A 26511-nucleotide genomic window follows, 5' to 3' on the forward strand; every position below is an offset into this window, starting at 1 on the left:
TCTGTTACCATTTTCATCTCCACCACCTCCTGTGGTATCTACCACCCTCTCCGTGAAAAAGTATTTTCTTATATTAGTCCTGGGTTGGCCTCCCTGCATCTTCAATTCATGTCCTCTAGTTCTACCACTAGATGTGTGCAGCACTGTACCTTACCGTCTCTGGAAAAAGTTTGTTTATAGATTAATACCTTTCAAATATTTGAATGTCTGTATCATATCACCCCTGCCTCTCCTTTCCTCCAGGGTTCAGGTCCTCAAGTCTCTCCTCATACATCTTGTGACACAAACCCCACACCATTTTCATTGCTTTTATCTGAACTGCTTCAAGTCTTTTTACATCCTTTGGAAGATATTACTCTAAGTGGGGCCTCACCAATGACTTGTACAGGGGCATCAACACCTCCTTTCTTCTGCTGGTTATACCTCTCTCTAAGCAGCCTAGCATCCTTCTGGCTGTCGCATTGTTTCATTACCTTGAGATCCTCAGACATCATCACCCCAAGGTCCCTCTCCTGAGCTATGCTTATCAATCTCTCTCGTTCTATCTGGTACATATCTTTTGGATTTCTGAACCCCAAGTGCATCACTCTGCACTTGTTGGCATAAAATTTTAACTGGTAGGCCTTTGATCATTCTTCTAATTTTTAAGATCTCTTCTCGTGGTTTCAATTCCCTCCCGGGTATCCACTCTATTGGCTATCTTCATGTCATCCACAAAAAGGCAAACTTTTCCTTCTAACCCTTCAGCAATATCTCTCACAAATATTTTAAACAGAATTGGCCCCAGTACCAACCCCTGAGGCACTCCACTACTCACCTTCCTTTCCTCCGAGCGGATTCCATTTACCACCACCCCGTCGCCTGTCAACCAGTTTCCAATCCAGTTCACCACTTTTGGGTCCTACGTTCAGCCCTTTCAGCTTATTCACAAGTCTTCTGTGAGAAACCATATAAAAGGCTTTGCTGAAACCAAAGTAGATAATATTTAGTGCATGTCCTGTGGTCACCCAGTCAAAGAAATCAATTAGATTAGTTTGGCAGGATTTTCCTTTGCTAAAGCCATGTTGCCTCAGATCCTGCAACCCATTGGCTCCTAGAAAGTCAGCTATCTTTTCCTTCAACAGTAGCTCCATTTTTTTCCTACAACAACATGAGAATTACTGAGTTTCCCACTTTTTGCCTAGCCCCACTTTTTTTAAGAGGGACCACATCCGCTTGTCTCCAATCCCACAGAACCTCTCCCATCTATAAAAATCTAGTAAATAAATCCCTAAGAGATCCCACCAGTATCTCTCTGAGCTCCCTCAGTATCCTGGGATGTATCTCATCCGGTCCCATAGCTTTGTCCACTTTCATTTCTTCTGTGAACAGCGCAATATCCACTCCATTCCCAGATATACCCTTGGCAGCTGACCACAGACCTTCTCCAAGATTTTCTTCTGTGAACTCCGAAGAGAAGTATTTGTTTAGCACATTTGCTTTATCCTCATCACTCTCCAAATAGCTGTACTCAGCATCTCTCAGCAAAATGCTGATCGCCGCTAGCTAAATATTGGGCTCACGATGTTTAAAAATCTTGGATCTAGACATAACAATGTTGAGATAAGCAGCAAAGAAAAACATTTGGAATAATAAAATAAAACTTCAGAATGGCTCAACTCTACCTGTGCGTTAAATGTGGTGACATTTCTCAGTGACTCACCCTACATGAATACCTCATTATTTTCCATGTGGCTCTGGAACTGCTGTATAGATGTCATTAAGCTCTCACCCTCGAGTAAGTCTCACTCAAGAAGAACAAAACCTATTACTTCGCAATAAAGCAGAAACAGTTTCACTACACCTAGCATCTGCCAATGAAAACAAGCTTTAGAAGGAATATTTAAATTTAGAGAAAAAATGCTGTGCAAATCACATCTCTGTGATCAATATTTTAGGTAACAGATATAAAAACGAGATAAACATTCAACATTTTATCGTCTAGCTCTATATTCAAAAGCACTTATCTGGAAAACAGCACCCATGCTTTTTAATATTTTCATAACCCTTTTGCTTGAATTGATTCAGTGCCATGCACTACCAGCATTTACATATGCTGACGACTTCCCATCCTGACTACTTTTAGATCTTCAAGATTGTCAAAGTATTACTGTGCTTAATGATAAACTTGATAGGATCACTACCTGGCTACTTCGCTACAAGATGAAACTAAGGGGGGTTGTAGTTATCAATTTGGGTTACCCTTAAGATGTGTTACTTTACCACTAATTCGTGCTATTTTAGCACAGGTCCCATGTTATGCAATGAGTTACTAATAGCTGGTGTTAACAGTAAAATAACACATCTTAACAGTAGTCTACGCTGATAACTTCCTTCCTAAATGCTGAGAAAATCAAAAGGGATGATATTGATTAAGAACGGCCCACATTCCTGTATCTCTCCTGTACTTACGTCTGGTTCCCCAATCACTTGGGTTTTGTTTTTGAAAATTCTAGATGTAATTCTGGAAGAAGACGTGAATCTTTTAAACAACACATCTCTTTTATTTCTCCAAAATGCTTTTTCAAACTCCGTTAAATCAGTTTTTACCAGTACAGTATTACGAATATCAATTCTTTCCACATTATGATCATTACTGATTACTGCGACTCTGCTCAAAGGAGTTCACTCAACAGAACTTTTGCCAACTTCGAATTCTTCAACACAACAGTAAAGTTGCTTAAGGTGCGCGTAAATAGTATCATGTTACTCCCCTACTGATAGAGGAACATTGGTGGTCAAAATACTTATACTGGTGTTCCACTTACGTTATCATATTCCATACTCATCCGTAAGAACACTGCGCTCTTCCCAGCAAAACCTTTTAGTAATACCATCTTTCCACTAGTTATATTTCTATACCATTTTGAGATTCAACTTTTAGTGTAGTAGCTCCTTCTCTGTGGAATCATTCACCACAATACTTGCAATCGAATCATCCTACAAGTATTTTAAGAAAAATAAAGCATTTTTGTTTAGAGACACTAAAGGAAACCATTAACAGCATGGCAGGTGGAAGAGTAGGTGGAGCCAGCCACAGAAATGAAGCACATATAATAGTTATTCTATTTTTATTTTTTTCCTTTATTTGGACTTTTCAATGCATCTTTTATATTTTTTTTTACTTATTTCTTTCATATTGCTATCAGTCTATAAATAGTCTATAAATACCGGATATTGTAAACCACTATGCTAGTTTTACCAAATGGTGGTATACCATATATATAAACTGCTGACCAGGATATACTAGTCAGATAGTGTCTCTGAACGTCCTTAAGACAGCCTCAGCACTATACAGATTGGGCTGCGGTTGAGAGTGGTGGAGACATAGCCGGGTAGTGCAAAGTTATCTGGATAACTTATCTGGATGGCAGACTGCCACTATCCTGATAAGTTCAGGTGCTGACCGCCTTATCTGGATAGTCAGCACTCACCACTATCCAGATCAGGATATTGTTTCACTGCCACAGCTGATGTTTAGAAAAAAATGCTGACCACGGAGGTTGAATATTAAGCCAGTTGTGTTTACACAGTAATATACTACGCTTGTTTCTCACTTTGCTGTAACATTGTCTTTAGTGCATCTGGTGCTATGAGTCATTTTCACAGGAAATATATTTATATACCTTGACATTTGAAAAATGAAGCAACTATTAATAGTTTATTTAAATTAGAGGAGCTTTTGATTGGAGCTACAGGTAGAAGCTGATCCCGTTAGATTTCTGAGACACGATACCTAACACTCACAGTCCGTCATACATGTGTTGTGACATCTGTACAGGAATATTGTAACAAATGCAGAAGCTTCACCCCTGCAGATGCATCAGACCAATACACTAAGGGATCGCTCAGAAAATGAGAAATTTTGGGACACTTCAACCATTATATTGTCCTGCGTCCCTACATTAAGCCAGATTGGCTTTCTGATGAGTGCTTTTCACAATGTAGAAGTGCAGATTGCATTCTCTTATTCTCAGTGTCTTAAAAATAAGACATTTTAGAATACAAGTATATGAGCGGCATTTTAGAAAGAACAAACGAATCAGAATCCAGACATCCAGGTTTGGACGTTTCAAGTTCTGCTAGTATTTTAGAACAGGATCTACCGATATAAAGCCTGTTCTAAGATATGTAGTGAGATGGACTTATGTAGTGGTTACAAGGGGCAGGAGCATCCATGTCAGATATCAACATACACAACACGGCAACATGACCATAGATATGCCGCTGTTTCAGAACATACACATTTATGTACAACACCTAAATGGGTATGTTAGTCATTTTGGAAACATAAATGTTTTCTGATGCTGTCACAGAGCCCACTATCCTTGGTTAATATTGTTTTCGGTGAGGACAAGAAACCCTGGGGATTAAGGGCATGGTCTCCTCTAATCCCTCCAGTAGAGCATTTTTCTGAAACCTAAATGTCAGCTGCAGATCCTGATGTTCATTTTTTTGACACAGACCTATATTCCCCTTCTGAAACAGGTAATGTATGCTTATATTCTTTTAGCCCTTCTGTAGTCCCACCCCAAACACACCCACACCACACACCCTTTCCATATGCATGCTTTTGAGATTTAGACGTCTATATCCTCACATTGTCAAATTGGGATTTAGAGCTGTGTGCATGCCAGATTATGTCTAAAGCATGCATAGAGCTTCTAAAATAAGCTTTACACGCATGTAGAGAGAGAGAGAGAGAGAGAGACCTGAAGACCCAGGTTCAAATCCCACAGTGGCTCCTTGTGGTCTTGGGCAAGTCACTTTACCCTCCATGGCTCAGGAGAAGGCAATGGCAAACCACTCCTGTATCATGCCAAGAAAACCACAAGTGGGGGAGGGGGTCCCTTACTGTATTGTCACCAGGAGCCAACTCTGACTCAAGGGCAGATCTGGATATACACACCTATATTTTTGTAAGTATGTGTACATGCATGTAAGCACATAGGCTTTTAGGACACTGAGAATAAGAGGATGCAGACCAGGGCATTTATTGCATATATATATAATGAAGCCTTATTATACTACTACTCAGGGGACTGCATTTTACTCATATAAAAAGTGAACACCTTGTGCCTTCAGTCCCTACGTAGTATGTATATCATGCCGCGTATTCAGACATAATGAAGGTTTTTATTGCTGTTAAGAAATAAATCAATAGGGCCAGAGCAGGAAATTGACAAAATAGCACCCCAGGCAAGGGCTACTTCCGGTGTCCATCCCTTCCCTTTCAGACCCATGTGCTCAAACAATTCAAAAGGGCAGCATGGTTGTCACCTCACTTATCCACCCCTTATCAGAACCCTGACTAGGACTAGACCTCAACACAATAGAGAGAAATACTATAAATAGTTAAAACAGCCTCAAAGGAGTGACTTTTAAAGTATGATGGGAACCACTGTTACTGTCAGTAATACTGTTATATTATATTGCCACAGCTGGAACTAGGCATGCAACCATGGTCTCTGTAAGTCAAAATGTTCTAGTAAGGTTTCATTGTACTATGTATAAGGAACTCAAATAGTATCCTCTCACTGCTTCCATTACTACAGCAATACAAGTGAGATATTTAACGTACGGACATTTATGAACCAGAATTTAAGACCATTACTTGGCAATGAATACCCCAAAATATTTGTACACATCCAATTCACAGATGAAATAGGTAGAGCTTCGCATTCCAAGCAATAAAATGCCACCTGTTCTATCATCCTTTATTATGAGGCCACCTTCTTGAGAGGCTGATGAGATGAACTTTTAAGTCTGTGTTCAGATGTTTTCATGCATCCAGCGGCTCCTCCTCAACAGCATTGCAGTCTGCAGTTTGCTCATTGTTTGCCAGTGTGATCTGCAAGCGATAAATAACTGTCTCAAAAGTTGAGGCACTTTTAAAAGACACAATGGCTGAATGATGTGATCTGATGTTGCATGCATTAAGGATGTTCTATTATTACAAAACAAAATAGGACATATTGATGATATTTCCTATTTCATTTTATTTTGCCCACCTTAAAAAAAAAACAACCCTGGTCATCTAGGACTTAAATCACCCATCCCTGCAGGCCCTCCAGTTTCATTGAACCCCATTCTTATCCACAGGATTTCAATGGGTAGGAATAATCTCCAGTTGCTTCTGCCTTGCCACTACTATTTTTTTAATAATGGCTGACCAGAAGCTGAAACCATTTTGAAAAATAGCAGTAGTGAGGCAGAAGAGGCAGGGGGTGTTACTCTAGTCCACTGAAAAACCCTGGATGGAATAGGGAAGACTGTAAGAAAGCTAGGGGAATTGGGTGGAGAGGGGCAGTGGTTTGTCACTAAGCTTCTGCATTGGTCTTTTTGGGTTTTTTTTAATTTATTTGGCAGTAGAGGAAAGGTGTGGGACCTTTTGTTTTGGAGGGGATTTTGTTTGCTATTTGCTTCATTTTAAATAAATGAAACAAAAGACAGCAAACTAAACATAATATGAAAAAAGAAAGAAAACAAAAAACAAAATGAAATTTTTTAAAAAATATATTCAGTGCCTACTCTTAAAATGCATCCATCTATCCTGTCTACCTATCTGTCCTATTATGCTGTCTATATCATGTCTATCCATCTTTGCCTATGCCATTATTTATCTTCAAAGTATCCAAGTATATTTAGCTGTACATATGTATTCCATTCAAATTGACATTAATCAAAGACTCCTAAGTCCTATCTGTCTTGAAATTTTGTTATTGTCCTGGGTATTTGCTCTAGCTAGCTATTAGGATCTAAATCATTAGACGCCTGTCATGCCCAGAAGAATAGAGGCAATAACCTTTAGAAACTGGGACAACAGCCGATCAACGTCCGTACTTATAAAGCTCTGCAGCTCACAGTTAAAAGCGCTACATTGTGTAACTTCTTGCACAACAATCTCATCTCAAGTACATAAAAGATTTGGTTACCATGAGGCCAAACCAAGCTAAATTGCTTCCAAGCTGAAATCAAACGAAAATGGAACTACCAAACAATAGATGTAATGTCCAAGCTACAAAACAAGTTCTCTTTTTCATAATCTGCTTGATTCATTAAAAACTATTTCCCTCAGAGGCACGAAGTAGGAGAAAATGCTTTCTGAATCAGGCCCTCTGAGATGGTTAGCACGGAAATTTAACCGTGGGGACCTTGTACTAAAGGTTAGTGCGTGCAAATGGACATCAGCATTCACCAAAGGGCCCTTTTACAAAGGCACACCAAAAAGTGGTCTGCGGTAGTGTGGGCACGTGTATTGGACGCGCGCTGGACCATTTCTTTACTGCGTCTGGAAAAAAAGGGGGGGTTGGACCGGGAAATAGATGTATGGCAAAATTAAAACCAACGCTCATCTATTTATGGCCTGAGATCTTAACGACATCCATTGACTTAGCAGTAAGGCCTCACATGTTACCCACGTGGTAACCATCCAGCGCGCGCCAACTGCGAATTACCACCAAGAACACCCCTCGCAGTACAAAATAGAAAATTATTTTCTACCATGGGTTTTCGGTGCATGCCGAGGCCCCCTTTTATCATAGCGGGTAAAAGGTAGGTCTTTCTTTGTTTTAAAAATGGCCGTGCGGCAAGTGAAGCACTTGCCACGCACCCATTTTGGGTGGGAGCCCTTACCGCCACCCATTGAGGTGGCAGTAAGGGCTCCCAGGCTAACCCAGTGGTAACTGGGCAGCATGCAGCACTGCCCGATTACCGCTGGGTGCACACCAGCGCTTTAAAAATGAATATATTTTTGTAGCACCGGATATGAAGGTGTGCTGTGGGTGGGAACTATCACCAGGCTGCTGTGGTAGCACGGCGATATTTCCTTTTTAGTGAGCAGTAAGCCCTCATTGGGCTTACCACCGCTTTGTAAAAGGGGCCTTTAAATGGCAAAGAAAGGCTCCTGGATGTTTGAATCGTCTGTCCAGGGCTAACCAGGCATATTCAGCGCACTTAACTGGATAGCACAACAGAAAATGTCTGCCAAGCACCCAACTCAAAACTGACTATTTTGGGGTGTTCCGGGGCCGAGTCAACGCTTGACTGGTTAAGTGCCGATATTCAGCACTTAACCGGCCAAGGTAATCGTATAAGTAGGGTTGCGTAAAGCACAGTCCTATCTTAGTGCCGAATGTTTTCCCCCATTCCGTATGCCTGGAAATTCAATGCCAGAGCCCAGAATTTCCAAGGATAACACCAATGGCAGTCAGGAAAATGCTGATCACCGCCAACTGAATATCAGGCCCCTCGGCATTTGCTCTGTACACATGAAACTTTACACTCACTTTATTCTATAAGGGGCCATTTTACCAAGCTGCCGTAAAAAGGGCCCTGCGGTAGTGGCTGTTTTGCCGCATGCCATGGCCATTTTCACCGCAGCGGGTAAAAAGCCCCCCCCCTCCAAAAAAAAACACATGGCCACACAGTAAGCTTGCACTTACTGCGTGGCCATGCAGGGGGGGGGCACTTGCCGCCACCCACTGAGGTGACAGTAAGGGCTCTTGCCGCTACCTTGGCAGTAACCAGGCAGTACACGGCACTGCCCAATTACTGCTGGGTAACCCCTTGCAGTACACCGGAAATGGCTCATGGTGGAGGTGGAATTACTTGCTGCAGCTGCTTTGGACTGACGGTTGTTCCAGGTTGCCTCACTGCAACCCTTTAGTGAAAGGGCCCCTAAGACTTTTACACTATCTTGGGTATTCATGTTGTTAGGGGCCTTCTCTGGGGACAGGATGTGGATAAATAGAAGCACTCATTTCTTGCACATGGCAATAGGGCATAAAGGGACCAGTCACAGAAGAGATGGCTGTTTCCATACATAAAACTCTATAACCTAATTCCTCAACAAAAACAAAGCAGAGAGAGATCATCAGAAAATGAATTGTGGTATGTGCTGAAGAAGGTTTTTCAATTTCTAAGGTAATGTGTCTTTATTACAAGCCCTCAGGAGGGCTAACAAAGTCCCAGTGCAGCCTCTTAATCTGGTCTGGCAGATATAACCTGCACCTTTATATATTTTGCATCCTTAATTCTAAAGAAATGTGATGGTTCTTTCCTAATTTACCTACCTCGATGCTTCTATCCGCGGCTTTATGGGAAAGCTTACAGACTGGATTGGTATTCCACATGATGGAGAGACTGGATATGTAAAAGGATTGGGACATGGAAACATGAAAAAAATGCACCGGTATCTGCAAACAACCTCACCACTCATTCAGAAACAAGGAGATTAAGTGCATGCATCGTACAGCAATAAATAACAAAATTAAAACATGGATTATGGATTTTTCACAAGCAAGTGTTAAAATTAATCATACAGAACCAAAATACAGAAAGTGTCATGCAGTTACAGTCGCTATTGTGCCACCAACTGATTTAGAAAAACTACTTTAGCATTTCTGCAGATAGTCAAAGAAGACATGAGACATAACTTACATAAATTACGACACATCTTATGCAAACCATCCCACCTCTTTTGCAATGGTGTAATGCCGACACAGTCCATTCACTTTGAATGGGCTGTGTCGGCATTACCACACTGGCAGCCGCTAGCTTGGCTCTGTAAAAGGGAAGGGAAGGTTAGAAAGAAAGGGTTTCAGCTCGTGATTCGACTTTGCTGAAAAAGTTTGCAAGCAAAGCACAGAAAAGGCAAATGGCCCCAGATTTTTGGCACTAACACTAGCAGGGCTTGTGGTTTCTTTTATGACCTACAGTGTGTCAGGCAAAAGCAGGGCAGTGCGCTGAGCACAAATTCCATAACAACATCTAGGCTCTAAGATTCCTTTACCGAATACTATTGTAAATCTATCTGCATGCCTACAATTAGCAACACCCACTTACACCATGTCTATAGCGGGCATAAAGGTGCATGTCTAAATGCAGCACTTTAGGGGATAACTTACAGTAATGCATGTAAGGAGGAGCCCTGCATATGCTCCGCCCACATGCACACCCCTTTGCACTTATGCACTAAGCACATTGTGCACCAAATTTGTGGAATTGTGATAAGTGCACACATAGCACTAACAGCACATATGTAAGTGAACCTTTTCCTGCATAAGTGCTATTCTATTTTAGCTTAGATTTAGGAGCTAAAATTATAGACTGCAGGAGATTGTTCTTAGACTTACTAAGATTTGGGATTTTTGAAGAGTAGTTTTGGATTTTGCTCCCTCCAGCCACTTCCGAAATGCCAGGCCTCTCTGGAGCTTCCTCCTGAGCTTTTTCATTACACATTGATAAGGTTTTCTGCGAGTTTCACACAGTGTTATTTTATGCTGACAAACAGTGGCATTCAGACATTGTCTGGGGCATATAGAGACTGCTATATGTTGTTAATGTGAAAAATATGAAATATATCCAGTACAGGCAGATGCACGAAGCATGCAATGCTATATGCCTGTTTCAATATCCATAAACGTTAAAGGTACCTTGCACTCTTCTCCTGTGACAGAGTTGTGAGCTGCATAGGCACATTGGTTTGAGTTGTTTTCCCTATGGTTCTTCATGTCATCGTAAATGGATTGAGTCTTGGCCATTTCAATGTCATGCTGCCCGTGATGTGAATCCAGATCTTCCAACTCTGCCTTGGAAAGATGATAGACAATGCCAGCTCCAAAGGAGTCGCCTACAACGTTTACTGAAGTCCTCATTCTGTCTCTGAAAAGTATATAAAAGGCATTGAACCACAAAATATAGCCAGAAATAAGTATATAAGTACATAAGTGTTGCCATACTGGGATAGACCGAAGGTTGATCAAGCCCAGCATCCTGTTTCCAACAGTGGCCAATCTAGGTCACAAGTACCTGGCAAGATCCCAAAACACTACAATACACTTTATGCTGCTTATCCTAGAAATAAGCAGCAGAGTTTCCCCAAGTCCATCTTAATAATGGCTTATAGACTTTTCTTTTAGGACAGTATCCAAATCTTTTTTTAAACCCTGCTAAGCTAATTACTTTTACCACATTCTCTGGCAATGAATTCCAGAGTTTAATTACACATCCAGTGAAGAAATATTTTCTCTGGTTTGCTTTAAATTTACTACTTTGTAGCTTCATTGCATACCCCCTAGTCCTAGTATTTTTGGAAAGAGTAAACAAGCAATTCCCGTCCACCCATTCCACTCATTATTTTATAGACCTCTATCACATCTCCCCTCAGCCACCTTTTCTCCAAGATGAAGAGAGCTAGCCACTTTAGCCTTTCCTCATTGTTAAGTTGTCCCATTCTTATTTCTTCTGGAATCCCGGCATTACTCCACTTTTCCAGGGTCCTTGAAAACATCTTTTGAAGATCAGATAAGCAGATGTGATTCATATAGACACATTCCTATATACACTTTGCCACTTATTGTGGCATTGCTGTTTATTTATAGATTACTTAGAATCCATAAGGGATACTGTACTCATTGTGACTATGAAATTTAGGTGCCCGGTGTTATAGAATAGTGCACAGCCAGATGTGAATCTTAATTGGTGCCAATTAATGTCAATAATTGGTTGTTAGCATCCAGTTATTGACGGTTTAACAGATCGTTAGCCAATTAAGTTGTGTGTGTGTCTCTGAAGCGCCGCATATAGAATCCTGGAGAGCAAATGTGAATGCTTGTATTTTAAAAAAGTAAATGCATGAATCATGACCACCTGTGCCCCATGGAAAACTTAACTCTCAAACACACCCGCACCAAAGTCCCATATAAATATATAAGAGGTACTTTGCACATATAGACATGAAAAAAAAGCCTTTGCAAAATGACCCCCTTATTGCTGAAAACTTCCTGATATTTTCAAGAGGAAAAACACAGGTGCAGAACTACAGAGAAACTTTCACATCTATTGTACCCCTGCCAACAGGAAGCAGCCATCAGTGGAGCGGAGCCAGAGGGAACATTACTGCCCACAGAAAGCAGTACCATGGTTAAGACTGGCCACAGATCTCCAAAGAAGACTTTTACACTGTCTTGGGAATTCATGTTGTTAGGGGCCTTCTTTGGGGGGCACGATGTGGATAAACAGAAGCACTCATTTCTTGTACATGGCAATAGGACATAAAGGGGCCAGTCACTGCAGAGATGGCTGTTTCCATACATAAAACTCTAAACTAATTCCTCAATAAAAACAAAGCAGAGAGAGATCATCAGAAAATGAATTGTGGTATGTGCTGAAGAGGAGGCTGAGGCACCCAGAAATACCTTGTGCCTGGGAGAAGAAATAGGGGGAAGGAGAGAAGGGAAAGGAGACTGGACTGATGAGAGAAAGGACTAGAAATGACATAGTAACATACATAGTAACATAGTTACATAGTAGATGATGGCAGAAAAAGATCTGCACGGTCAATCCAGTCTGCCCAAGAAGATAACTCATATTTGCTACTTTTTGTGTATACCCTACTTTGATTTGTACCTGTGCTCTTCAGGGCACAGACCGTATAAGTCTGCCTAGCACTATCCCCGCCTCCCAACCACCAGCCCCGCCTCCCAACCACCGGCTCTGGCACAGACCGTATAAGTCTGCCCAGCACTATCCTCGCCTCCCAACCACCAGCCTTGCCTCCCAACCACCGGCTCTGGCACAGACCGTACAAGTCTGCCCAGCACTATCCCCACCTCCCAACCACCAGTCCCACTTCCCACCACCGGCTCTGGCACAGACCATATAAGTCTGCCCAGCACTATCCCCGCCTCCCAACCACCAGCCCCGCCTCCCGATCTTGACTAAGCTCCTGAGGATCCATTCCTTTGGCACAGGATTCCTTTATGCTTATCTCATGCATGTTTGAATTCCGTTACCGTTTTGATTTCCACCACCTCCCACGGGAGGGCATTCCAAGCATCCACTACTCTCTCCATGAAAAAATACTTCCTGACATTTTTCTTGAGTCTGCCCCCCTTGAATCTCATTTCATGTTCTCTCGTTCTACCATCTTCCCATCTCCGGAAAAGGTTCGCTTGCGGATTAATACCTTTCAAATATTTGAATGTCTGTATCATATCACCCCTGTTTCTCCTTTCCTCCAGAGTATATATGTTTAGCTCAGCAAGTCTCTCCTCATATGTCTTGTAACGCAAATCCCAAACCATTCTCATAGCTTTTCTTTGCACCGCTTCAATTCTTTTTACATCCTTAACAAGATACGGCCTCCAAAACTGAACACAATACTCCAGGTGGGGCCTCACCAACGACTTATACAGGGGCATCAACACCCCCTTTCTTCTGCTGGTCACACCTCTCTCTATACAGCCTAATAACCTTCTAGCTACGGCCACCGCCTTGTCACACTGTTTCGTCACCTTCAAATCCTCAGATACTATCACCCCAAGATCCCTCTCTCCGCCCGTACTTATCAGACTCTCCGCAGGTGACAGCTGATATTCAATGTAGGCACCTGCATAGATAAGCAGGTAAAGTTAAGACTTCCTTCTGTGCAGCTCTATCTACCCTCTTAGCTATGCGGGTATAGAAACTGAATATGGCATTATTGCTGGCTTCTCTCCCAGGCACTACTGCGGCAGTCAGAGCCAATATTCAAAGGCACTGCCTGGTTACTGCTGCTGTATATTGGCTTGCTCAGTGTTTTTAATTGATCAGGAGCCTCTTCTGCCAGTTTAAACCACACTGATCATTGACCCCTATGAAAAGAGGTGAAATAGGACAAAATTTTCCAAAAGCAGAATGCAAATTTTTGCCTGTGCACATTCCAACTGTTTGTTTTTCTTATATGTCACATGCAAATAAAGACTGTGATTCATACAAATGTAGCAAGTCACATTAACATAGACATTAAAGAACTGAAAATTTATGCTATAACTCAGAAGAAACATTAGTCAAAATCATCACCCGCTACTATACAAGAATACAAGGAATTGTGCACCGAGATGTCAAGGTAGACATTTCAGACCCTGCATGGTAGAAAGTTGTTTTTCCAGTTTGTCACAAAAACTAATATTAAATCAGACCAATAGTGTAACTGGCTAAAATTGCTAGAAAAGAAGTCACAAGCTCAGTGTCTCTCCTCTAGCTATTTATGTAACTGTTCTTTAAAGGCTATTGCCAGTATTTTTCCGGATGCTGGTGTCGCTGTGCAAGGTACTAATGAGTGAAAAACAAAGTCAGCACAATCAGCACACATTACTTACAAGAGCCAGTCAACAGCGATAAGTAAACTGATGTCCTGAGTTGGCAGCCCCACTGCCGTTAGAATCAGAAGCATGGTGACCAACCCGGCACTGGGTATGCTGGCAGCGCCAACGCTCGCCAAAGTGGCTGTCAAGCTGTAAAAACCAAGAGCGTGAGCAAAATAATGAGTGCAAATTTTAGAATTACTTCATCCTATGGTTTCTCTTGTCTGAGAGACCCTCAGCTAAAGTATCCATAATAAATATTCATAGAGTTGATAAACAGCCAAGATCAATTTGCATTGGGGGTTGGCCCTGAAAATTATTTTATTTATTCATACTTGTATGCCACAATTATCCAAAAATGAGTTTTAGTTCAATGTGGCTTACATTTAACAGTTGTTAGAGATTACATTGATTCAGTTACATTTACAAGGTTGTATGATGCTGTGTTTTACAGTGGTTGGCAAGATAACTATTAGTACGTATGGAATAGTCATTGGGTTTCTTGAGAAGATATTTATTTATTTATTTAATAGGATTTATTTACCGCCTTTTTGAATGAATTCACTCAAGGCAGTGTACAGTAAGAATAGATCAAACATGAGCAATAGGCAATTACAGCAGTAAAAATAGTCAAATAACAATACAAAGTATGGCATAGCATACTACTTACAACATCAACACAATACATAATAGAACATTTTAATTGATAGTGAAGGGTGAAGCAAAGATGTAACATATAGATAGGTAAGAGAGTTAGAAGAGTTAGAAAGTAAGGTGACTGATTTAAAGAAAATTGCACATGAGGTCTTAGTTCATTTCTTAAATAAAAAGATGCATTACAGTTAGAGGTTGTGTTGTGTAATGTTATTCCAGAATGATGGCCAGAATTTAGACACTTGTTTTCTAAAGGAGATCAGGCATCTCATCTGATTGAAATAGGTAGCTTTTCCGTCAGTGAGACCAGAGATGTCAAAGAAGCCATTACCTTTACAGCAGTGATGGTACAGAATATATGACAGGAATAATTTCACCCTTAGTCACATCTGAATTATGAGCTGTGACATGTGAAGCTGATGAGGATGTCTAAAATATGGAGGGCGGAACTAACACGCTGCTGTCCAACCCCATTGAAAGCTACAATGGTGTCAATGTTGCCAAAAAAAGGAAAAAAAGAAAACTTCTGCTAAAAAAATAAAAGTGAATGATGGAAAATTATTTCAGTGATCCACAATGATGACTCACCCATCACATATACAACAGATGTCAATGTAATGAGAATTTCTCCCACTAGAAAATACAGCCTATATTAATATAGTAATGACATTAAACCCTAGCTAATGGCCCCTATTGATATCAAACCTTTTATTACAAACCTTGGTTCTAACTGATATAAATTATATGTAATAGCTACATGTAGCTCACAATATATCCAAACTTTTGCTATAGACTATTAGAGGAGACACCTCGTCAAGAATTTACCATACTTAATATATATCCAAATAGATGCCTCAACCACCCGGCGGAGAAGACATAGACTTTTACACCAGCCCAATCAGGTATATCTATCACTAGCTTCTCTAAAATGACTGTAAAAACAGCACTGGGAAACAACTCCCCTTGGGAGAAAAAACACTGCTGCATAAACTAGTCCCTTAATACAAAAAATCCATTGACTAGGTATCTGCTCAAAATAGTCTCAAAATTGTCTTATACTTTTAGAACTCACAGGTCTCCCACTAAGCTATCTCTCGCCCCTTCAATCTATTCCAAACTCTGCTGCACGACTCCTCATATTAGCCGACTCCTCAAGTCACTTCATTGGCTCCCTATCCGTTTCCACATACAGTTCAAACTCCTCTTATTGATTTACAAGTGCATTCACTCTGCAGCTCCTCAGTACCTCTCCACTCTTATCTCTCCCTACACTCCTCCCCAAGAACTCCGTTCATCCGGTAAATCTCTCTTATCTGTAGCCTTCTCCTCCACTGCCAACTCCAGACTCCGTTCCTGTTATCTTGCTGCACTATATGCCTAGAATAGACTTCCTGAGTCAGTTTGTCAAGCTCCAGCTCTGGCCATCTTCAAATCTAGGCTAGAAGCCCACCTTTTTGAGGCTTCTTTTAACTCCTAACTCCTATTCACTTGTTCGGTACCCTTGTCTGTTTTATCATTCCCACCTTATGTAATTCCCTTATCCCTTATTTATCCCGTTTGTCTGTCTTGATTAGTTTGTAAGCTCTGTTGAGCAGGGACTGTCTCCTACATGTTCAGCGTATAGCGTCGAGTACATCTAGTAGCACTATAGATATGATAAGTAGCAGTAGTAGAAGTACAAAACTGTCCCGCCGTATTATGCTTAACGCCAAGCACACATTTCGCTAGCACTCAGCTGTTCTAGCGTGTCGATCCAGTTCCACCACGGTCATGGCGAGATATTCCTTCAATTGTCAAACTGTTTCCCACTGAATATCCCTGACAAGGGCCCCCTTGTTTCACCAAGGGACTGGTATTTGCAGCAGTGGGTTTTTTCTCCCAAGGGGAATTGTTTCCCACTGCTGTTACAGTTATTTTAGAGAAGCCAGTGATAGATAAACCCAATTGGGGTTGGTGTAAAATGTGTACGACTTCTCCCTCGGGAGGCTTCTATTTTGTTATATATTAAGTATGGAAAAAACTTGACAGGGTGTCTCCTCTATAGCAAAATTTTGAATATATTGTGAGTTATAAGGTATTTTGCTTGATTAAAAGAAAATAGCTATATGTAGAATAGATTTGTGAACATCTGACTGTTCCGTTACGTTGAGTAGATTTTACTAAGGGTTTTCACCAGCTTTTGCTCATTGTGTCTATGGTAAAATTCTTAGGGCATAGGACTGTTGTATTTAATGTATGCTGGGAGACACAAGTTGATTACATAAGTTGAATACATATGATAATTACATTTTTTACAGGTCTCGTGAGGAGAGTCCTCATTTTCTAAAATGTAAAATAAAAGCACGGTTGTGAAGAGTTAATTTCCAAAGATTTGACACCAATGAAGCAGAAGTTTCCTGGCACTGGAAGACTTTGATCACCATAAAATTAAATCCAGCACTTTGGGATTTTTTTGTCTAGTGCAAAGTCTGCTGCTGTAATTACCGTTCTAGTTTGATTGAGGTTTGGCATTTGGCACTGTAGTCTGATGGCCTCAAAGTAGTCTGCTTTCACTTAAGAAACAGGCAAGCAGTGGCTGTTGGTGGGTTACCTAGAGCATGTCCTACAGGCTTGATGCTGGTGGGCGTGATTAGCAAACCCATGTGACATTCCTTGACAATATGGGAAATCAATCAGCCAGCAGCAGGGTTTGCAATAGGCACGAAAGGGAAAAGGATAGAGTCTGTTTGTTCCGAAATGACTCATGCATTTGCAAAAGCGAGAGTTTTGGCTACTTCAGTGTGCATCAGAGTACCATGTAAAGAGCTGCACTTCCCCACTTCACTGCGTTTCAATCAACTGATGATGTCAATACTGAAACCACTTTGGAGGATTATCCATCACAGTGATGACAAAATAGATTAAATATGTTCTTACCTCTGACTATCTAAGCGTATTTATCAGTCTGGGTTCACTCATAGAAAGAGCAGTTTTCAAAGACTGAGTTACCCAAGAAAAGGGACTATTTGAGAACTGTCCAACCTGGGCCTTGGCAGAAATCTGTGTTTTGTTCTGAAATGTGTATTTATCTGTATTTAGCATTCCTAAGAGTAGAGCTATTGCTGGGAATGCAACAGCATAAGAACATAAATGTTACCATACTGGGACAGACCGAAGGCCTATCAAGCCCAGTATCCTGTTTCCAACAGTGGCCAATCCAGGTTACAAGTATCTGGCAAGATTTCAGAACAGTAAAACAGAATCTATGCTGCTTATCCTAGAAATAAGCAATAGATTTTCTCAAGTCCAGCTTAATAATAGCTTATGGACTTTTAAGAAATTATCCAAACCTTTTTTAAACCCTGCTAAGCTAACTGCTTTTACCACATAGAGGGGCATAATCGAACGCGAACGCCTATCTCCATGGGTGTCTATGTCTGAAAACGGGTACATGAAGAGGCAGGACAGACCATATTTTTGAAAAAATGGACATTTTTCAGCTGGGCGTTTGTTTTTTTTTAGCGATAATGGAAACTAAAAACGCCCAGCTCAAAAACGTCCTAATCTGAGCCATTTGGTCGTGGGAGGGGCCACGATTCGTAGTACACTCGCCCCCCTGACATGCCAGGACACCAACTGGGCACCCTAGACATCAGTGCGGTGGACTTCAGACAACGCTCCCACATGCATAGTTCCCTTACCACGGGTGCTGAGCCCCCAACCCCTCTCCCCCAAAACCCACTACCCACAAATGTACAACACTACCATAGCTCTTAGGGGTGAAGGGGGCACCTACATGTGGGTACAGTGGGTTTTGCAGACCTCCCATTTACCAGCACAAGTGTTACAGGTAGGGGGGATGGGCCTGGGTCCGCCTGGCTGAAGTGCACTGCGGTACCCACTAAAAGTGCTCCAGGGACCTGCATACACGCAGGCCTCTAGGACTTGTTGCTGCTATATAACATTGGCACACCAGTTAACACCTGAAGACTAATCTCTCCGAAAACGTCCTTTATTGGAATAAGCACGCTTACTCACAGTTAACTGCAGATCAGAGGTTGTGCCCACCTGGCAACGAGTCTCCTGGGGCTGAGATTAGCAGTAGGTCAGAGGCTGCAGAATGCTGTACAATGCCCCTCTTTCAGCCACATCAAGGGAAGAACTAAGTTCTGTATGTGGCTAACATGTGAAAGGGATCTAAAACTGGCTTACAAAAATGGCCACATACCTCATGGACTACGAAACAAAACAGGGCACACTCTGACCCAGTAAGCAGGGGGAAAAGCACCATGGGAGTAGAGCCTACCAACTACCAACATCGTGAGCATTTGCCACAAGCTAGTGGAATCACGAGCCCCATACCCTACCCACCCACAAGCATTGCTGATGTGACTCTGCAGTGCGCATAACAGCAAAGGTGTCATACTCACCCGAGAGCCACATCAGACCAGGGAAAGGCTGTCCAGGATAGAACACATTCTGCTGTCATGGAGGTGGGTACGGTATTTGAGGCTGGCATGCAGGCTGGAAAAAAAGTTTGTAAAGTGGGTTTATTTGGTGGGAGGGGGTTAGTGACCACTGGGGGAGTCCAGGGAGGTCATCCCCGATTCCCTCCAGTGGTCATCTGGTCAGTAGGGGCACTTTGTTGGGACTGTTCGTGAAAAAAGGGTCCAAAAAAAGTGACCCAAAATCGCGGTAAAAATGCCTTTTTTCGATTATCAGCTGAAGACGCCCATCTCTCCTCGCCGATAACCACGCCCTGTTCCCGCCTTCACCACGCCTCCAACACGCCCCCATCAACTTTACCCATTCCGTGACGGATTGCAGTTGGAAACGCCCAAAATCGGCTTTCGATTATACTGATTTGGGCGCCCACAGGAGAAAGACGCCCATCTCCCGATTTGGGTCGCAATATAGGCGTTTTTCTCTTTCGATTATAAGCTGGATAGTCTGGCAAAGAATTCCAGAGTTTAATTACATGCTTAGTGAAGAAATATTTTCTCTGGTTTGTTTTGAATATACTACTTGGTAGCTAAAAAGGATAAGACCTTTCTTCCCAAGGACCATCTTTCGCAATCTGGTACAATCACTAGTGCTCAGTCACTTAGATTACTGCAATGCACTTTACGCCGGCTGTAAAGAACAAATCATCAAGAGACTGCAAACCGCCCAGAACACCGCAGCTAGACTCATATACGGAAAAACAAAATATGAAAGTGCTAAACCCCTGAGGGAGAAACTACACTGGCTTCCACTTAAAGAACGCATCACGTTCAAGATATGTTCTCTAGTTCATAAAATCATCACGGAAATGCCCCAGCCTACATGTCAGATCTGGTAGACCTGCCACCCAAGAACGCTAAAAGATCATCTCGAACATTCCTCAATTTACACTTCCCCAGTTGTAAAGGCCTAAAATATAAACTAATGCATGTGTCTAACTTCTCTTACCTGAGTACACAGCTGTGGAACGTATTGCCGCGCTGCTTAAAAACTACTTATGAGCTAACTAAATTTCGCAAATCCCTGAAGACCCACCTATTCAGCAAGGCATACCAACAAGAGCAGCAACTATAAATGCAATACATTGCAACCTTGCCTATTATCAACAATGTTCTTGCTTATATCTATTTGTTTGAATTTCGATCACGCTATTTTCTATGACATCTCCACCTTATCGCTATCAGTAACGTCTCCTAATTGTATTTACCTGTCTAAATTTTGATCATGTTACTTTCTATGTAATACTAACTGTTATCTCCTAATCTACTATCTACTAATAATCGACACATTGTAAGTTGCAAAGAGGTGGAAAAATGTGGGATACAAATGCAATAAATAAATAAATAAATAATAAATAAATAGTATTTTTGGAAAGAATTAACAAGCGATTCATGTCCACCTGTTCCACTCCACTCAGTATTTTATAGATGTATATCATATCTCCCCTCAGCCGTCTCTTTTCCAAGCTGAAGAGCCATAGCTGCTTTAGCCTTTCTTCATAGAGAAGTTATCCCATCCCCTCTATCATTTTCATCGCCCTTCTCTGTACCTGTTCTAATTCTGCTATATCTTTTATAAGATGCGGTGAACAGAATGGCACATAGTATTTGAGGTGCAGTCACACCATGGAGCAATACAAAGGCATTATAACGTCCTTATTTTTATTTTCCAGTCCTTTCCTAATATTCTATTTGCTTTCTTAGCTGCATACTTTTGGATTTGTGAGGAAAAGTACCCACAGATAAAGGAGATGCAGGTGTCTGTTGGTACTTGTCCCTTAGGCAGTGGTCAAAGCAAAAGTATACATGGACTTTCATTTTAAAAACTAGTGCACAGACCACTTAGCAATTATGTGGACAGTATGTTAATTGCTCTCACCAGGTTAATATTGTCACAGACAGAGAGTAACTGGTAAATATAGCTAAATAAAAGAACAACTTCAAAACTGCTATGTTATGCAGAAAACCAAATAAAGTAGATTTGAGAGAGAAGTGTAACATGCTTATTGTTTGAGGCCCTCCGCTCCCCACCTTGAAATGCCATAAAGAAGGCCAGATTTAAATGTAGCACAAATAAATTTAAAAACACTTCAGCTTTGCCAGAATTTCCTGTGGCTTCTGAAGGGGAAGTATATTCCACAGGAAAGAAACAGTGTAAGCCCTAACTGCCTGCAGGGCAGGAGGTCAAGGGGCATGAAAATCATGTCAGCCTGTGCAGAATGGTACCTGAAGGGCAAATGTGTGCAGTTTAGTAGCTGAGAGGAACATTCCAGTGTATGGTGTTATCTTAGTCACATATTTCTCCCTCATTTCCAGGGACCTGAATGGCAGATCCATTATTAGTACAATAAACATTAAGGAGATAATTCTCTATAGATTGCCTACGTTAGGTGCCGAGATGATCTGCATGAGGTTAGACTGCAGTTACACACCTAACTGTTGGTGCGAGCACTTACACTAGCTCGATGTCTGGTGTAAATGCTCACACCTAACTAGAATTCTATAACCTGTGTGCACGTGCTGGGCACGCCCTACACCCCAGCCCCTCCCAAGCCCACACTCCAACCCACCCGGCCCCTCCCAGATCTACACTCTGCCCCCCCCAGCCCCCCCCCCCCAGTTTCTCACTCCAACCCGCCCAGCCCTTCTCAGGGCCACGCCCCGGCCCCAGCCCCTCCCAGGTCCACACTCCAACTGCCCAGCCCCTTCCAAGTCCATGCCCATGTCCCTCCCAGGTCCACACCCCAGTTGCACTTACATACTTTGGGTTTTGTGTGCAGAGTTTATAGAATACTGACTTAGGGCATAACTGCTAATTAGCAAAATCAACACCAATTAATTCCAATCATAGCCAATAATTGGTTGTTAATGCCAATTAGCAGCTCCTTAATCAATTCAGTTATTGTGTAACTGACAGTATTCTATAACTTGCATATGCAAGTTTGTGTGCTAAGCATAGAGATGTGTGCACGTTTATAGAATTAGGGGTTAGTGTCTGTCATGCCACTGTATTAGTGTAAGTAGCGAATGTTAGTAGCTAAGGAAACAGCGTTATTTATTAACTAGCAATTGAGAATCTTACCTTACAGTTACTATCTGGCCTCCATCCAGCACTACTCCATTCATTTGGGCTATAAAGATAGCTGCAACTGCTTCATACAGGGCTGTCCCATCCATGTTAATTGTTGCCCCAACAGGAAGAACAAATCTTGTCACACGTTTATCAATGCCCAGGTTCTCCTCCAAGCAGCGGAATGTGACCGGCAGGGTTCCAGCACTGAAAAGGTTACCACAAATATACATAGGATGAGACTTTATTTCCTGAGGAATCAAGATGCCGACATTGCATTGAATTTTACCGAAATATAATCTGTGCCTTCAGTACAAAGGGACCAGTTCCTCAGCATCTCCATTTCAGCACCCCAATGCTAGGAGTAGAGGAGTGGCCTAGTAGTTAGGGTGGTGGACTTTGGTCCTGGGGAACTGAAGAACTGAGTTCGATTCCCACTTCAGGTGCAGGCAGCTCCTTGTGACTCTGGGCAAGTCACTTAACCCTCCATTGCCCCATGTAAGCTGCATTGAGCCTGCCATGAGTGGGAAAGCGCGGGGTACAAATGTAACAAAAATAAAAATAAAATACCCAGTGAGCCCCTCATCTATAACAACATCTGGCCATCCAAATTCCATGATAGAATACTAGCGTAAACAAAGAAAAACAAAAATAAAGTAAAGGGGGTCCACACACCTTCCATAGAGAAAGAGTAAAAAAACAACAAGGTGGAAGTGGGACTGTACCAAGTAACCAAGGCTGACCACGAATAAAAGGTATCCAAAAGTTTATTTGCCAGTGCTAAAACTGACCCAATTCAATGACTTCACAGAGTTCTATGCCTCAGTGACGGTTTGCCACGCTAGCAGCTGTGCTTTCTCGTATGTGATTTCATCACTACAGGAGTACATTGTATTACATGTTTATACAACAAGTCATTGAATTGAAGGAATTGACCCCTGAGGAAAGTTCTCCAGCTGAAACATGACCCGTGTTGTGTCCTTTTTATTGGGACAGTTTTACCACTGACAAATTAAACTTTGGGATACTTTTTACTTGTGGTCAGCCTTGATTACTTGGTATAGAATACTAGCATAACCCAGCATCGAGTGTAACCGAGATGCCTAAAAATGGCAAGAGCGTGTTTAACTGACTGTATGTTGCGTGTATACATCGCAGTTCCACCCATGTGAACACCCTATGCCACTTATGCATGTCTGTATAGAATAGTGCCCAGTCCCCTTGTAATTACTTAGGTACCCAAATGTGCACTGACTTGCAAAAGTGCCAGTATTCTCTACATTTACGTATTCGAGTGGTACATAAATGCAGGTCTCAGTTATAGAATTTTCCTTCATTTGCAATGGAAAGCAACCCTCCACTGGGGCAGTCAGTGATGCTGGGTTGGTCAATGCAACCATCTAGCCCAGTTGCTGGCTCCAAAATGGATTCCAAGAGCTGGAGACCCTGCCAGTGGTGATCAGCATTTTGCTGACTGCTGCCAGTGTTACCCGTAGAAATTCAACGCCAAGCCATGTCCAGGCTCCAGCATTGAATTTCTGGGTATACAGAGGTGGTGAAAACATAGTCGGTTAAGTACAACATTCAGCATTTACAGGCCTTTTTACAAAGCAGCGGTAAGCCCAATGCGGGCTTACCGCATGCTTATCTGGAGCTACTGCCGGCCTAACTCAGGCACCAGCGGTAGTTCCAGCCCCAGCACGCGCCATTTCTCATACTAGCGAAAATAAAGCTGTAATTTTAGCGCAGCACTAACCCGGCAGCAATTGGGCAGTACCACATGTTATCCAGATACCGCTGGGTTAGCGTGGGAGCCCTTAGCACCACCTCAATGGGTGGCAGTAAGTGCTCCCCCTCATAAGGCCACAAGGTAGAGCAATCGTACTGCATGGCCATGGCTACTTTCAGCCTTGGTTACCTGCTACGGTAAAAAGGGGCCACAGCACGCAGCAAAATCAGCCACCGCCACTAACACAGGGCCCTTTTCTACCATAACTTGGTAAAAGGACCCCTTAGTCGCTATGGGGCACCGTATAAAGATGGAACTTTTATTTATTTATTTTATTTATCTATTTATTAGGATTTATTTACCACCTTTTTGAATTAATTCACTCAAGGCGGTGTAGCAGGGGTGTAGCCAGACACCCAATTCTAGGTGGGCCTGGGCCCAAGATGGGTGGGCAGAAGAACCCCACCCCATCCCATAGGTGATTTGGCCTCTCCTCTTGCCTCATGGCCATATGGTCTCTCAAATATCCCTCCTCTCCTGCACACCTTTTAAATTTCAGATTTTCAGTGAGGAGCAACTAATACACACTACTCATGTAGACCCCACATCTTTCCCACTGATGCAGCTTCCTGTTTCCGCATAGGCGGGAATACATCAGAGGGAAGGCTGTGGGGCCGGTGTAAGCAGTATGTATCAGTCGCTGCTTCCTGCAGGCGGAGATCTGCTATTTATAAGGTATGCAGGAGGGACAGTTGTTGGGAGTTTTCAGCTTGGGAATCTCTGCTGGCCACATCATAGGTGTGCTGCTACTGGTGGGCCTGAGTTCAAAGTGCCACCCAAGCCCACCCTTGGCTATGCTACTGGTGTACAGTAAGAATAGATCAAACATGAGCAATAAGCATTTACAGCAGTGAAAATATTCAAATAACAATACAAAGTATGGCCTGGGGTACTACTTACAATGTCAACACAATACGTAATAGAACATTTTAATTGATAGTGAAGGGTAAAGCAAAGATGTAACATATAGACAGGTAAGTAAGTAAGAAGAGTTAGAAGTAAGCTGACTGATTTAAAGGAGAGTTGCACATGCGGGCAAAGAGATGGTTAAATATTATCACAGCTAGGGTAGGAGTGGATAAACATATCCTTCTGCAGTATGTGCAGCCCGAGTCACTGGTTGTATGTGTGAGTGAGACTAACAAGTTAGTTACTTTTTATGTAGTCCTATTTTTGCAGTTACCATGGCTGGTTAAGTACTGAATATTGTACTTAACCAGTCAAGTGCTGACTCCACCCCAGAACACCCCCAAAATGGTTGATTTTAGCTTGGGTGCTAACCAGCCATTTTCAGTGACACTATCTGATTAAGTGCTGCTGAATATGCCTGGTTAGCCCTGGACTGGCAATTTAAAGGGCCAGGAGTCTCTCCTGGTCATCTACATTATTTTAAATATCAGCCTTTATATTTTAACTAACACCTGAGGGTCCTTTTACTAAGCTGCGGTAAAACGTGGCCTGTGATAGTGTGGGTGGGTGTTTTTGGCAGGCGCCAGGCTGTTTTTTTACCGCATCTGGGGAAACGGACATTTTTTTAGTAGGCCGGGAAATGGACGTGTGCTAAAATTAAAACTTATGTGCTCCTATTTATGGCCTGAGCCCATTGATCTAGTGGTAAGGGCTTATGTGCTACATGCGCGTTAACCGTTCAGTGCGCACCAACTGTCGATTACCGCTGGAAACACCATGTACTGTAGAAAATATAAAAATAATAATTTCTACTGCCGAAATGAGCGTGCACCAAATCCCAAACTACCACTGGGGGGCACTAGCCTGGCGGTAGTCTCATTTTGGCACACACTGCATGTGCATAGGCCCTACCGCAGCTTAGTAAAAGGGTCCCTAGAACTGTCAAACTCTCCTGCAAAGCCCAGCAGCAAAGTAACATTTGGCAAAAATATCAAGTGCTATATTTGAGACACAAATGATATCTGGATTGGAAAGAAACTGCATGGTGCGACTGCACCTCGAATATTGTGTTCAATTCTGGTCGCCGCATCTCAAAAAAGATATAGTGGATTTAGAAAAAGTGCAGAGAAGGGCGACAAAATGATAAAGGGGATGGAACGACTTCCCTATGAGGAAAGGCTAAAGCGGCTAGGGCTGTTCAGCTTGGAGAAAAGGCGGCTGAGGGGAGATATGATACAGGTCTATAAAATAATGAGTGGAGTTGAACGGGTAGATGCGAAGCGTCTGTTCACGCTTTCAAAAAATACTAGGACTAGGTGGCATGCGATGAAGCTACAATGTAGTAAATTTAAAATGAATCGGAAAAAAGTTTTCTTCACTCAATGTGTAATTAAACTCTGGAATTCGTTGCCAGAGAATGTGGTAAAGGCGGTTAGCTTA

At 42.2% G+C, this 26511-nt stretch overlaps 1 protein-coding gene across 1 annotated transcript in view; it reads right to left on the reverse strand.

The window, feature by feature from the left end:
- Positions 1-10436: 10436 nt before the first annotated feature.
- Positions 10437-26511, reverse strand: part of SLC1A2 (solute carrier family 1 member 2) — a 72728-nt gene continuing 56653 nt past the window's right edge. The window contains exons 7-9 of the mRNA XM_030199458.1: positions 22386-22580; positions 14184-14318; positions 10437-10704 (exon numbers count right to left, since the gene is read on the reverse strand). Coding sequence (XP_030055318.1) covers positions 10437-10704; positions 14184-14318; positions 22386-22580 — 598 coding nt within the window. The remainder of the gene's footprint in view (positions 10705-14183; positions 14319-22385; positions 22581-26511) is intronic.

This window comes from Microcaecilia unicolor, chromosome 4, assembly GCF_901765095.1.
Source record: "Microcaecilia unicolor chromosome 4, aMicUni1.1, whole genome shotgun sequence".
Classification (NCBI taxonomy): Eukaryota; Metazoa; Chordata; class Amphibia; order Gymnophiona; family Siphonopidae; genus Microcaecilia; species Microcaecilia unicolor.